Here is a 15055-nt window from a genome sequence, read left to right on the forward strand (position 1 = left end):
TAAAAAAACAAAATTATAAAAAGGAATTTTTTTCAGAGCTGCAACTTCTCTAAATCGGGTTGCCTGCCATATGTTCGAAATTATCTCATGGCAAAATTTCCTAAACAGCAAAGTTTTCTACAGTGAGTTTTCCTATGGAAAATTTTCCTGTGACAAAGATGTTTACGGCAAATGTTCCTAGAACTGTACTGGAGAAGAGACACCAAGAATATGGAGATTAGAAGGCAAGGAAATTCTAATAGGAGTACTTAGTACCAATTTCAAAGGCTCCTAGCAGGCTCATTGAAAGTGTAAAATAAACATTGAATTATTTTATTGAATCCAACACATATAATGCATACAATACTCATGCAGGCAATTTCAAAGTTAAGCTAAACATTAACATGGCACCTGCTGTCTGTTGTCTGGCTTAGATGCATACCAACACTGATACAAGAATTATAATGATAAAAACAAAATAATGAAAGCATGATCTACCTTTGTTACACCACCTTCATCAACAGCTTCTTCTCCAGCAAATATCACCTGAACAGAAGACAGAGATTCATGAATGGTTAAGGTACTTGCAACTGACAGAGATGTACAAACACATTTGTAAGCATGTACATAGATATACATACAAGCATACACAAACACACACTCATAAGCACATGTATACAAAGATACATGCACATATTGAGAAGAGACAAAATATAAAGTAAAGCAAAAATCTCGAGAATCTTACTTTTAATGGTTTCTTGAGGTCAGCAGGACTGCGCTTGTTGAGCTGGTCAAGGGTGTTTTGCATGATGTTGTCTCGTTGAACAAGAAGCATAAGACAAGGGTTGATTTGGCCAAATGCATTGGAAAAGGTTGTAGTGTTCAGGAAAGCCACTTCTCCAATGGCATACTGAAAATATAAACAAAAATGGGTGAATAGAGTAAGGTGGTAGCAGAATGTGTGAAATAATTACTTATTGTGTGACAGCAATCATCCAAATTTGTGATAGTAATTTTTTGAGTGTTCTATCTCTTGTACATGCACCCATAGATTATATGGGGTGGCATTATTTTGTGTACTTTTTCTAAAAGAGTGAATGAAAGAATGGAGTCCACTAGCCCAGTTTTAGATCAGCAAGTACATACTGTATGTAAAATCAACTATTTATATTGCTTGTCATGGTCTAATGTACTGAATAAAACTTATTAAAGTAAAGTAGCTATTGTTTCTGCAGCTTGAGGATGCTCTTCTAATTTGTTAAGCATTATACTCAACTGTGAAGTCGAGAGTGGGGGCTTCTTTGTTTTATTGTGAATTAACTCATCATTAAAAACAAATGCAGGGGTTGTAGATGAAAACATCAGAGAAAGAGCTTACCCGCATTTGAAGGTAGTTATCTGTCTTAAGAAGCACATACTTTGTTGCTGCGTCAAACAGGAAGGCGTAATCACAAAATAGCAAAGTTTCGCTCTGAAATTAAGTAAGCCACAGTAAAGAAATGATCTAGAATGCAAGGCAAAAAGATGGGAGCAAGGGATTGAGCAAAACATATGGAGATGAAGGAAGGTGGTAAAGTTAGAAGAAACAGAATCAATGTTATGTGGTATAATAGATTACAGAAATGATGAGTAGAGATTGATGATTATGATAAAGCAATGAAGGGAGTACTCAATAGACTTGAAGTATGGGGAAGTACATAAGAATGCAGAGTAGATGCAGTTTGGTTTTGTGATGGGAAAAATACGATGGAATTTCTTGTCACTTTTTCACCTAACATTTAGTGAAATGGCAGAGTTATTAAAGTATTAAACAGAACACCTTATGGTTCTGACTATGTGCTTTAAGTTCATATGCTATCAAAGTCAACTTTGATTATCATCCTTTTGGTGTTGATAGAAAGAGGACCAATCCTGGGTAGTGGACTGGTAGAATTCTAAAAATGTTAGGCTGGATGTCTTGTGGTGTCTGTTCTGGCTCTTTGCATCCTGTGTTCAACACCTAGCACAGGAAATAGATTTAATCTATCACCACCTAGCACTTTGAATACCTTTAGCTGAGTCCTGTGTCACAAGCATTTGGGCTAGGTTATCAGTTTGAGGATCCAGCCCACCCTGCCCTGATGAGTTTTTGAAAACAAAACCCGTCATTCTTTATTTAAAAGGTTCATACCAGAATAGGTCTGTCTGTCTGTCTGTCTCTCTCACAAAAACCAGCCCACACTCCAGACTGAAAGAAAGCAGCAACATGAGTTTTAAGACTCTTATACAATGAGTCTAATAGCTAATGAGATGTGAAAAATAGTGGATAGGAGGAAAGAAAAGAAAAACAAAAGATGTGCAGTATAATTGTTTTGTACAGTTGTATGGATAGCATAGCATTAACTAATATTGTACAACAGTGATGAAAATGGTAATGCAGATGAAACAACAGTGGTAGCAAGAAAGGAAAACAGATAAAGATTGCTTGTTGTCATTCCTATGCTTACCTCCGACATTTCCATGTTACTAGTCTTCTGAATCCATGCTATATAGTCCTGCCTGATGTTTACAGCCTCCTTCACTTCAGGCACATAGAATTGGTGGTATGGGATGATCTGGCCATTACTTTCATTCACCTGAAATTGATGACAATATATAAAACACACAAAGAAATGAATTTAACAACCAAGAATGGATTCAGTATCAAGTTTTACTTTCATTTTTTTGTTTTCAAGTTTGAACTTTCAAACTGAAAATTCTAAGAGGTTTTCAAAAACTGAAAGGGGGAAAGGCAAATTAAAGGAATATTCAAGAGAGGAAAAAAAACAACCTTTCCCACCTCACACACACAAAAAGAACTTTAAAAATTAGGAAGTTAAATTCTAACTGAATTTAAACTTAAAATTCAATGATGACAAAAATATGTGAAATTAAAATTTGAATCAATGACAAATTACAGATTCATAACTGAATTTTCATTTGAGGCCAAATTTCCATTTCATCTCTATCTTGATTTTGGTTCATGAAAATACTTGCTTTTCTTTATTTTTATTTTATTTTATTTTATTTACAATTATTCAAAGTTGAAATCAGTTTGAAAATTTCTAACTGGATACAAGAAGGGAGGAGGTTACAGAAAATATAGTATTGAAATTCTCATTTCATGTTACAATACACTTGAACACAGTGCAATCATAGATAAAATAAATACAAATAATAAATCTTAAAAATCTAGTTTTGCTATAGTTGCTGCAAGTACTTTATGCTTTTTAATATACATGATGATGATGATGATGATGATACAAACTAAGGTGGCAAGCTGGCAACACCAATAGCATGCTAGGTAAAAGGATTAGCAGGATTTTACCTGTCTTTATGTTCTGTGTTCAAATTCCAGAACATTGGGGCCAATGTAATCAACTTGCCCTTCACTGAAATTTCTGGCCTTGTGCCAAAATTTGAAACCAATATAAATACAAAATAGAGAATGTGCCACATTTAACCGTTTAACATTCAGATAATTTTATCAAATGTAATGTTCATTTATTCACAATGTTTTGAATTAATCATGCATCATCTCATAGCTTTGAGATTTTAATGATGTAATCATCTATATTTAGAATGACATTGTAGGATATGTGTGAGAGGCCAAATCTGGCTGGTTTGAACATAGAACAGGTAGAGTATTTGGATTGGATATGGCTAAAGGGTTAATGTTCATAAAAGCTGAAGAGTGTCTTACTAAAAATGTTTCCTGATAGACAACCTAAAGAAATACTGCCAAGACATTTCAAGAAGCCCACTGTATCTTTGAATAGAGGGGAAAAAATGATACATTGTTTCTCACATTTAGCAAGAATCTGTGATTGTGTCTTAGTCTTTTCATATTTGCTCAACTACAAGCATACAAACTAATGAGAAAGCTTCAATGTAACCATTGAAATGGTAAATATAACATCCAAATCTCCCTGAAATTCAATCCTACTGTTTCAAAAATGGAAGGACACATTGTATGATTTAGATTCTAGCTATACTACATCTGAGTAAGAAATAATCCTGGCTGGAACACCTTTGATGGGCTGATCTTGAGCCAATGGATAGAAATTAGTACATGTTGGGAAAGGAGAATGGAAGAGTTTACATTAGATTTTCTTTTAGTGACATACAAACAGCTTTATGATACCATCAGGTTTGACATCCTTACATTGTAACAAGAAAAAAAAATCTCTCCACAACAGTTATTTCAAGAAACATACCTCTTGAAGATGACGAGAGTTCCTATTGAAAGGAAAACTTACTAAACATTGTTTAATACCTTCTAAGCTCATGCTAAATATCTTCTAGTTAAAGAATTACCCAAACTAACCAACACTAAAGAAATAATGCTTTTATGTTCTCTGCTCACACAAAACATAATATAGTATATTTGATGTTGCTCTTGAATTTTCCACATTAATCTTTATGAACAACCTACTGCACATTCCCGAAATTACATAAAAATAACAATCATTATCTGTACCATCATCATTATTTTAATGTCTACTTTTCCGTGCTTGCACGAGTTGGATGGAATTTTTTTGTTGACATGGATTTTCTATGCATAGATGCCCTTTCTGTTGTCAACTCCAACTTGTTTCCAGGTAAGGTAATATTTCCCCAATATGATCTGCTGGATGTGTTAAGAAGCTAGTATGATCTGTGAGATGTGTAATGTCAGTGTGCATACATGACAGAGTGTAAGCACCCTGAGAGAAAAGTTGGACATAAGAAGCATCAGACGTGGTGTGCAAGAGAGACGACTGCACTAGTATTGTCATGTGTTATGTATGGATGAGGGCAGCTGTGTGAAGAAGTGAGGGATGAAGTGATGAAGTACGACCTTCGAATGTTGGGCCTCAGAAGCAATGACAAGAGACCGAGACCTTTGGAGATATGCTGTGATTGAGAAGACCGGGCAAGTAAAGTGACACTTCAGCCGTAGCCAATACCAGTGTCACATAACCAGCCCATTAAAAAGTACTCTTGAATTGTCGGGCAATACGCTATGCTTGAGAAGACCTGTTGAGTCAAATGAAATTGTAGTCGTGGCCGAAGCCAGTGCTGCCTGACTGGCACCTGTGCTGGTGGCATGTAATAAGCACCATTCAAGTGTGGGTTGATGCCAGTTCTGGCTGACTGGCTCCCTGTGCTGGTGACACATAAAAAGCATCATCCAAATGTGGTCAATGCCAGTGCCGCCTGACTGGCACCCGTGCTGGGGGCATGTGAAAAGCATCCACTACACACTCGGAGTGGTTGGCATTAGGAAGGGTATCCAGCTGTAGAAACATTGCCAGGTTAGATTGGAGCCTGGTGCAACTTACTGGCTTACCAGTCCTCAGTCAAACCGTCCAACCCATGCCAGCATGGTAAACGGACGTTAAATGATGATGACCATGACCAGACGTGTTTTCATAAAATATTGGAAACGGACACAACTTGTACAACAATGAAACTTGTTTACAGCTATCACATGATGTTAAGGCAAGGAGACAGTAACACACACACACACGCAACAAGCTTCTTTCAGTTTCACTCTACCAAATCCACTTACAAGGCTTTGGTCAGCCTGGCTGTAGTGGATTTGAACTTCAGACCATATGGCTGGAAAGGTATCTTCTTACCATACAGCCACACCGGCATCTATTGATGTATGATGTGAAATTTTACCAATTCTAGAAAAATAAAAAGTTCTAATTTTACAACAATGACTGTGTTAAACAATTCCACCTCCCTATAGAGATCTATACTAATCTTAACTAATATGGAAAAAAAAAAAAAAAGAAGTTATTTAACTCTCCATATATGTACCAATACCTGATTTAATTCTCCCTCACCCCAACAAATACTCACCGAATTGAGCTTCTTGAGAACTTCCATTGAGACAAGCACCGTTCTCTTCTTGATTTGTTGCTGGTAAACAAAGAGTGAACAATAAATTTGAAAATATTTTTGTCTTGATGAAATTTTTGCTTTAGAAATAAATTTACAACAAAATCCATTCTACTTGACCTGATGTGAAACAGTTTGAATTAGTTGTACTGAGCTATTACTGAAATAAAGTTTTCTTGTTGCATTATAAATTATATAGAAAGAAGTTTTTTTTATTCTACTACACCTTAAATTTTCTGTCAACTTTTCAATGTTATACAGAGCTGAATAAGCTTGTAATTGTTTGATATTTGCATATGAACAATTGGAATAAATTTTATTTTTCTACTTTATTTTTCTAGTGTTTCAAACAATTTAGAGGTGAAAAAACAAACATTTAGCATGATGTGTTTTGCCTAGGAGTGAATTTAATGGAGGCAGCACTCTTGCAGACCAATATCTTAATTTTAAAAAAAAAAACCCTCATTGCTTATTCATTAAAAAACAAACTTACAATTTATGACTACTGTCTTGCAATAACTATGGTACAAAGCAAATTTAAAATGCAGAATATTTTTATAAACGAATTCGAAGAAAGAACTTACATCAGATTCCCTAGTAGCTAATGGGGATGAAAATATATAACTAAGACACTGTTTGTAAACCTGAAAGAAAAAAAAAAATGTTATGAAAAATCATTTTGAGGACATGTAGAAAGTTTTGCTATCATCATACAGAATAAGTATTACAACTGCACTTGTTGATCAATAACTCTCTGTGATTAAGTAACAGAGCCAGTTAAAACTGGTACAGTAATGTTTGTGACAGCAGTAATGCTTATAGTTAATGCTGCACAAATATGCATGTACGATCATTATTACATCATTAAATGTCCATGTTCTTAATCTTTTGGGTTTTGTGGTACACCGGAGATAAAGAGAAGTAAATTACTGGCACTTTCCATGGGTAAAGTTAAAAGAAACAAGTTTTTAATGTAAAAAATCTTTTTTTAAATAAGAAAACCATTGCTAGCATCATTATCATCATTTACCGTCCGTTTTCCATGTTGGCATGGGTTGAACCGTTTGACAGGAGCTGACCAGCTAAAAGGCTGTTCAGGCTCCCTCTCTGTTTTGCCATAGTTTCTATAGCTGGATGTCCATATAGCAAAACTATAATAGCACTTTTTTCAAGACATTCAAACAATGAAAGAAAAAAAACTTCTCATAGTAGCAGAAAGCCCCAAATTTGTACATGAACGGGTGTTATTTATATTAACCCACAAAGAGTGACCCCACCCCCGAGTTTTAAGCTGGGTTTAAAACTCAGAATACGAAGGGAGGTAATTTATGAAATACATCGATTGCTTTAAAATTAAAAGTGCTGGAATATATGCTTTACAAAGGAATCAACATTGATAATCTTATATCCATTTCATCTAGATAGCATGGGGTTAGATTTTTTTTTGGGGGGGGGGATTCAATTAAAAAACAAACAAACCAATAATCAACACCTCCAGTTGAAACAAATCTAAGCCTGAATAGGATATTGATCTATCAACTTTTCCAAGAGGAGAACTATTGCAAGCTATCAAAATACCTGTTGACTCCATAGTGAGCTGTACAGCATTGCAGTATCTACATATGGCTTTTCTGAACCTGGCTATTAAGAGCCATGAATACATTACAGTTATTATCAAATACTTAGTGACCTGAAGTTACTTAGTTTCATCTATTTATGCTATGACTTCCATTTCCACAGAAGTTAATATTGCTCTTTATGCTTCTGGGACAAGTAAACTAGAGCACCAGTCAAGTGTTCAAGAGCCAATCTAACATACTTGTCATCCATCCAAAATATGTGGCCACATGCATATATTAAAATCAGAACATCTCCCATATTTCATTGTCAGTTCAACATGGAATATCAATGGCAAAAATTAAGTAAATAAAAAAATTCAGTCAAAACATGGAAAAAATTTATAATGAAAACTTACATAAACAATTCTGCTGAAATACTTTGACTCCAGCATGGCCCACCATGATTCTGAAAGTAGTTTAATAAAAGAAACTTTGAAATAAACTAAAAGAAGGTATCAAAATACATGCAACTATATTCCTTGTTGTGTGTAAATCTCTGCTGGCTGAGACTAACAAATATACTAACCACTCAATCTTCAATGCTACATGCATAACTTAAACAAATCTTATTCATTTCCATACACAAGATTCTGTTTGAGAGGAAACCCTCAGTATTTTACACACACGTGTTTCTATATGCATTAAAACAGCAAACATTGGTTAATATAGGATACAATTTTATTGATAGCAACTTCGAATTCACTGAGTGGCTTATTCAAAGTGTGAAACGGGGAGATGCAACAGATACTAAGTTATCATAGTATCTGTTGCATCATTCAAATAGGAAGAGGTGTGTTTAGAATCAATAACATTTAATGTCCATTTTCCATGTTGGCATGGGTTGGATGATTTAACAGGATTCAATGAGCTGCAGGACTGCATAAGCTACAGTGTTGGCTTTTGCATGGTTTCTACAGTTGGATGCTCTTCCTAACACCCACCCACCACTTTACAGTGTGTACTGGGTGTTTTTTTTTTTTCATGACACCAGCATGGAGTAACTTGCAAGACAAGAAAAAACAAGAGGGAGCAAACAATCCCTTGCCTGACTGAGTGTGTGTATCTGAGAGGTGGGAGGTGACTTTATGCCAGGCATTTAGAGGCTAAATATGATAGGACAAGTGCAGGTGTCCTATAAAGGAGAAATATGGCTATCCCACATTATATGAAGGTGAGAGTAACTGAAAAGAAGATGGTAATGCTGAGGTGTCAAGCAAACTCTCAAGGTACAAGTGAGTATAAGAGAGAATATGGGGGATTGGGGTAAGGGTAGGTAGGGGAGAAGAGGATGGGTAATTTCATGTGAGTGCGGGAGAAAAGTAACAGGGAGTTAGAGATGGGGACCGAGGAGATGAGTGATGAACAAGGGCAGAGGTGTGATTGATGGGAGATATTAGTATGGAGGAGGGTATAGTGGCAGAGGTAGAAGTAGCTCAGGAAGGAATATAGATGAGAAAGTATGAGGGTGATGTGCAAGGTAATGTACAGTGACAGTGATGGAGGTAAGAAGTACATAAGGGTGGCTATAGTGAGTGGAGGTGATAACAGGGTGGGTGCAATGATGCTGGACATGAGGTATTAAAGATGCAGTGTGATAATAGTGATGATGACAATGCCTTGAATCAACAGTTATGGCAATAGAGGACAAGTAAAGACCATTAAAAAACTAAATGCAACAGAAGAAAGAAGAGTGTTACTAACCGAGGACTCGTAGCGCAGCCCTATCAAGCTGAATCAGCTTCAAACCAAAAGGTGTGATCAAAGTGCCATGACGATGTGGCTGATCCATAAAAGACATCTCAGGTAGAATCAAGTACAACCGGAGAGCTTCCATGTGAGGGGGAGACTTTGGCAACTGGGAGATCAGGTTATTCACTAAATGGTCTAATATCTGTGAATAGATAAATGGACAGTTGATACAGATTGCTGATTAGACAGATAATATCTATTGTTAGAAAATAGGGGGTAGAAAAAAAGAGAGACACACACATACATAGATGGAAAACTAATTGATAAAAAGAGAAAGAGAAACAGAAAATGAGGAAGACAGGTAGAAATATATAGTGAGAATGAAAAGGGAAAGAAACAAAGTCAAAGAGGCAGAAAGATAGCGGTAGAAATATAGAGTAGATAGTGAGAGAGAAAAGACTGAATGATCAATGTTGGGCTAGTGATGTAGTAATATGTACTTACACGATTTACTAATTGTTTGTTGTCAAGCTGTGCCAACTCACTGACTTGCTGCCTGACATGTTTCATGTCAACACCACTATTCTTGATGTTACAATGGACATGGTCGCTGCAGGAGAAAAAAAAAGAAAAGAAAAAAGATCACAATACAAACTCAGGTCATCTTTACATTTCCCAAATCTTAAGTTTGACTGCCATAATAGATTCTCTAAATACATTCTCAGAAGTTGAAAGTTTATTTACAACTATTATAACGCATAAAATTCATATTAGAATTTTATGTACAATTAAAAAAAAAATTTTTTATTGGACTTTATTTATTTTTTAACCTTCTGCATGTCTAACAGATTTTTCTAAGTTTGTCTTAAACATCTATATTTGTTTTCAGACTTCTAACTAGCCCTTGTTTCTTACATTCTGAGAATTATAAAGCTTTCTTCTTCTAAATCCCAAGTTACTCTGGTAGTTGAAAAAAAAAAAAATGTGGAATGTGTATCATATAACTAGCATGGACACCAGGGAAATATGTCCTATGTATCACATATACACAGAACAAGAAAAGGGTCGAAATTAATAGTAGACGCCCTGAGCCAAGTGCATAAAACTGCTCCATTCCCATTTCACAAGTCAACCCAACACAAATCACTTCATCCATGTCTATACTGCATTCATTTAAAAATGAAAAAGGTCAAGAGTGAACCTTGAATCTATTTAAAAGAAATCAGTATTTTCTAATAGGCTTCATACATCTACTTATTAAATTTCTTTCCATTTGCTTCAGAGTGTTAGTAAAAATGCTTTAAAATATTTCAGTTGTTTATAATTCTGAGTTCATGACTGTGTGGTTGGCAACAGGAAGGGCATCCAGCTATAGGAGATGAGCTTCAACAAATTCCATCTGATTCATGTAAACATGGATAAGTGGACATTAAGGCAATGAGAAGTCCAAATCCTGCTTAGAGTGACTATGCCTTTCATCTTTTTAGAGTTGATGTAATTGACTAGTGACCTCCCCAAAAATTTCTGGCCTTGTGCTTATAATTGAAAGGATTATTATTATTATTATTATTATTATATAAAAATTATTACATGCTGATTTAGTCAACAGAGATATTGAACAAATCCCCTCAAATCACAAGCATCTTTCTTAAGATTTTTGCAGAATACAGGATGATACTTCATACAAATCCACAATACAGACCCAAATTCCAGTATCTTTCAGCCTCTTAGGAATCGGGTTAAGCATTATACCAATTACTATAGGGACAATATTCACTAGTGTTTAAGAATTTCTTCATCTCTTTGGTTAGGTTTTGGTATTTCTCTATTTTCTCAATGTAGGATATGAGCTATTCATTCTGTTATATCTCCACTCTTACAAATATGTGAGCCTTGTGCCAGTGTAAGAAAACATAATTACAAATATCCTAGACCACATTCCTGGTTCCTCTTCTACTCACCTTGTACCTTGAGGGTCCACCTAGGCATCTCATCACCATTATTTTTATCTCTTTCCAGTTCCACCCAATCACTCTTACCTTCTCTTCTAAAATGTGAATAGTCATGTAGCTCCTCTATAACAAGAAACCTGTTCTGCTCTGGCCCCTTCTCTCATACTTTAACCCTTCATCTCCCAGCATAGAGCGGTTCCTTTGGGGTTCATAGTCTTGCAAGTTGCATGGTGACCTCAATAGTGCTGGTGGCATGAAAAAAGCACCCAGTACATGCTGTAAAATGATTGGCATCCAGCTGTAGAAACCATGCCAAAGCAGACATTGGAGCACAATGCAGTCCTTGGACCCCTTGGATCCTGTCAAACTGTCCAACCCATGCCAGCATGGAACATGGATATTAAATGATGATGATCATGATGAACTGTATAAATAAAAGAAATATGGAAAAAAAAAAATGTCAACAAATTATAATTTTTTGTCTGCGCATATCAAATCTCTCCATTATTTCTCAAATCACCCAAACAAGGGGTTTGGGAAGCTGAAATTGTATGCGAGACCAGATAAAAAAATTGATTTGCAAAATTGAAAATGGTATAATTCACAGAAAACTTCAGACAGGTGTTGTGATGAGGATACTTGTGCTGTCAATGTCAACAAATGAGAATAAAAGCTAAAGATGTCCGACAACTCAACAATAGCTGTTTAACCGAAGGTCAGCTCTAATCTATCATACCCATGACCAGCCTTCCAGCTGTGTCGATCCAGAACTTTTATAAAGACAAAACTGCCCAATGTGCGACTGGATGGAGATTTGACTACTGTTACTAACAAATTAAATGACCAAGCAGAAGCTACCTTGTTGACTCCTAACTTTACAGAGAAACAGAAAAAATGGTGAAAATGAATGTGTATACTCACTTATGTAAGAATGATCCATTTAAACAAGAAGCAGAGGAGAATACTTTTTCTATTCTTCTGTTAAAGACAAAAGAAAGACACAATACATAGTTGTCTCATCCTTAATTCTGTTTAAATAAACTCAAATTTCTAAAGGAATCTATCCCCACCCGCCAAAAAAGCAATTAGCTTATTAATAACAGAAAGCATGAAAAAAAAAGAAATGATGTAATGTATAAAGGGTTGGACTAGTTGTTCATAGTTTGTGAGTCAAATTCACTGTAAGTATATTGTTTCTATTTTATTTGACACTGCATCACTTCACCTTTATGTCAAGAGTCTCTTTCAAATCATCTTCAGGTAGAGATTTATTTCTCATTTGCCTAACAACATGACACTTAGAGTTAAGCAGTAGCTTTTAAATGATGCTCATTAAAGCTTGGGTGGTATTTTAACTGACATAGTTCTAAGTTAAATGGAATATATAGATAAAGAAGACATCTAAATGTAAAGGTTTTTTAGCCATTCTTCTGTCTTCACAGCTTGAAGTATCATGACTTTCCATTTATATGGTTCAGTAGGTAGAATACATGTGTGACATATAAGTGCACAAACACACATAGAAGACTCTCTACATTATAAATTTAGTTATAATACCACTGTTTTACAGTTACAGCCCTAAACACTCACATGTGCACACAGTTACAACCAAAAATGTTCACATAAATACAACAAACAAATGAAAGCAAAAAGAAATGGAAGAAAACAACTGAAAAAAAAAAGGGGTGGGTGAAAGAAAAGAAAGAGTGTAACAAACATTAAAAACCCAACAAGCAAAAAATATAATGAATACTAACTCTAATAAATCCTGAGATGGCTGCTCATCTTCTGAAATACTATACATTTCTTCAAAGAGAGCCTGAGTACAGGTGAGAGGTTGCTGTTCACAAATGGATTCCCGGAAATCTTCAGCTGCTACATTTTCCTGGGACAAGAGAGGGTTCTGATCAGTATGATGGCAATAATGTTGTTATGCATAACAATACATGGGTGTGTTGATTTTAATGAAACTTGGACAAATATTGATAGAAGTTGTGGCAGTAGTAGTGCTGAATAATAAACCCCAGTATGCTGGTTATTAGTATAGAAAGGTAATTGGAATAACTGAACACAATAAGCAGCACAAAAAAAAAAAAAATCTCTGAAAAGTCAGAAATCAATTCTTCTCATATCACAAACTAATTTAACAAATTTTACTGTACATAGAAAAGCCTAGTACAACACTGTGCTGTAGTCCTTAAAAGGTACAAGCTTATTTTCTTACTACAATCTGCTTTTGTGTACCCATTTCTGGTATAATAACTACCCCACAACTCAATGATCTGTAGTTAGAGGTCATCAACTAATAACAACAACAAATTATTTTTGGTGTGAAGGAAAAATACCTTAAAGGCATTGCCTAAATTATGTATGAAGATAATAAAAATAGGATTAAAATTGTCAATGGATATATCTTCCATCATTTTCGACTTATTCTATTCAGTGCAGGCAATTGCAAAGGAATTCGGGTCTAAAAGAATCTGGTTCTCATTTCAGATTGTTCAAAACATGAAAAAGAATGAGGAACTAATTTGTAGTAAGTACCACAAAAGCCCAACAGCATCAGATGTCTAGCCACATAGCGTACTTTCATATAAAGGCTATCTGAAGCAAAGTTAGCCCTCCTACTCCTATTACTATATCAGTGAAACATGTAAAAATGACATACTCACCTGTACAGGGGAACACACTACAAGACAATGGTCACCACCAGAATAAACCCTTTTTACAGACAACTCAGCCAATGTTTGTAAATCTGGATTTTCATCACAATCTGTTTCCATTCGTTCTGGTAGCTTGGTTGCAAAGAATGGGGTTGCTATAGGAAATGGATTGCTGCGGTTGTTTGTAGTGCCTAACCCCAACTGACCACTTCCACCAAGTCCAAAAGCATACAGTTTACTACTCGTTGATGCATAGGCTAATGTATGATTCCTGTCAAAAGAAATAACAAAAACAAAATTGTACCAATACATATACACACACAGCCACACTCTTGTGGAGTATGAACTTTTCTTTTAAACACATATTGAAAACACAACTGTGCTTCAAGTTTATCTTCTAGTAAGGATTTTTCATAATTCTCTTAGTCCTTTCTTTAAACAATAGATCCATCAACACAACCAGAAATTCCTTATCTTATCTTTTGGATAAAATGATTTTCGTAACTGCTTTTATAGTTATTGTTATAGAGGTAAGAATTAGGAGAATTATTGTCTGTTCTCAACAACATGAGTAGTACTGGCCTGTGGTACTGAGAGTTAAGAGGATTTTGTTCATTGAAAGGTGAATGTCTTGGCCATGGATACGATACAATATGGTTGGTAGAATAAACTGCAGACCTTTCAGCTGGTTAGTTTACTACATACTCTATTAAAACTATCCATCATCTTTATAATGTACTAGCAGTAAAACCCATTGTTGATCGGGTAATTGCTTTTACTGTTTATCAGGAGCCACATTGAAAATATTATTATATGTACAATTTACTCCTCCTGTATATATGTATTTTTAGAAGAGAAAACCATATAATAATTGAAGTAGAAGAAAGATCAATATCATACATGAATTTGTATTTGTTTATCATATGACAATAACAAGTGAGTTGTGTTATTTTATCTATCTATACAGTAATGGCAATGATGTAATATTCTTATAAGAGAAAAACATGTAATAACTGAAGTAGAAAAAAGATCATTCTTATACATGAAATTCTGTTTGTTTATTACAAGAAAATAGTTCAGCTGATTGATGTCTTGGAAGCCTTGATCTCATATTTGTTCAAAGTTGAAGTGTTTTCACCTGATGCCATAATACAGAAGACTTTATTGAAGCATTGAGCTCATCCACTTTTGTTCCTCCTGGAACTGGTAGTGTTTGTCGGAATCTCATGACAACAAAACTGAT

At 35.1% G+C, this 15055-nt stretch overlaps 1 protein-coding gene across 4 annotated transcripts in view; it reads right to left on the bottom strand.

The window, feature by feature from the left end:
* LOC106869128 (probable E3 ubiquitin-protein ligase HERC4) overlaps nucleotides 1–15055 on the bottom strand; it is a 99900-nt gene that overhangs the window by 12672 nt on the left and 72173 nt on the right. For all 4 annotated transcript variants that reach the window (XM_014914692.2, XM_014914691.2, XM_014914693.2 and 1 more), the window contains exons 9-20: nucleotides 13822–14083; nucleotides 12907–13034; nucleotides 12071–12127; nucleotides 9702–9807; nucleotides 9210–9399; nucleotides 7865–7914; nucleotides 6474–6533; nucleotides 5851–5910; nucleotides 2466–2594; nucleotides 1358–1450; nucleotides 725–889; nucleotides 478–525 (exon numbers count right to left, since the gene is read on the bottom strand). In XM_014914692.2, coding sequence (XP_014770178.1) covers nucleotides 478–525; nucleotides 725–889; nucleotides 1358–1450; nucleotides 2466–2594; nucleotides 5851–5910; nucleotides 6474–6533; nucleotides 7865–7914; nucleotides 9210–9399; nucleotides 9702–9807; nucleotides 12071–12127; nucleotides 12907–13034; nucleotides 13822–14083 — 1348 coding nt within the window. The remainder of the gene's footprint in view (nucleotides 1–477; nucleotides 526–724; nucleotides 890–1357; nucleotides 1451–2465; nucleotides 2595–5850; nucleotides 5911–6473; nucleotides 6534–7864; nucleotides 7915–9209; nucleotides 9400–9701; nucleotides 9808–12070; nucleotides 12128–12906; nucleotides 13035–13821; nucleotides 14084–15055) is intronic.

This window comes from Octopus bimaculoides, chromosome 5, assembly GCF_001194135.2.
Source record: "Octopus bimaculoides isolate UCB-OBI-ISO-001 chromosome 5, ASM119413v2, whole genome shotgun sequence".
NCBI lineage: Eukaryota > Metazoa > Mollusca > Cephalopoda > Octopoda > Octopodidae > Octopus > Octopus bimaculoides.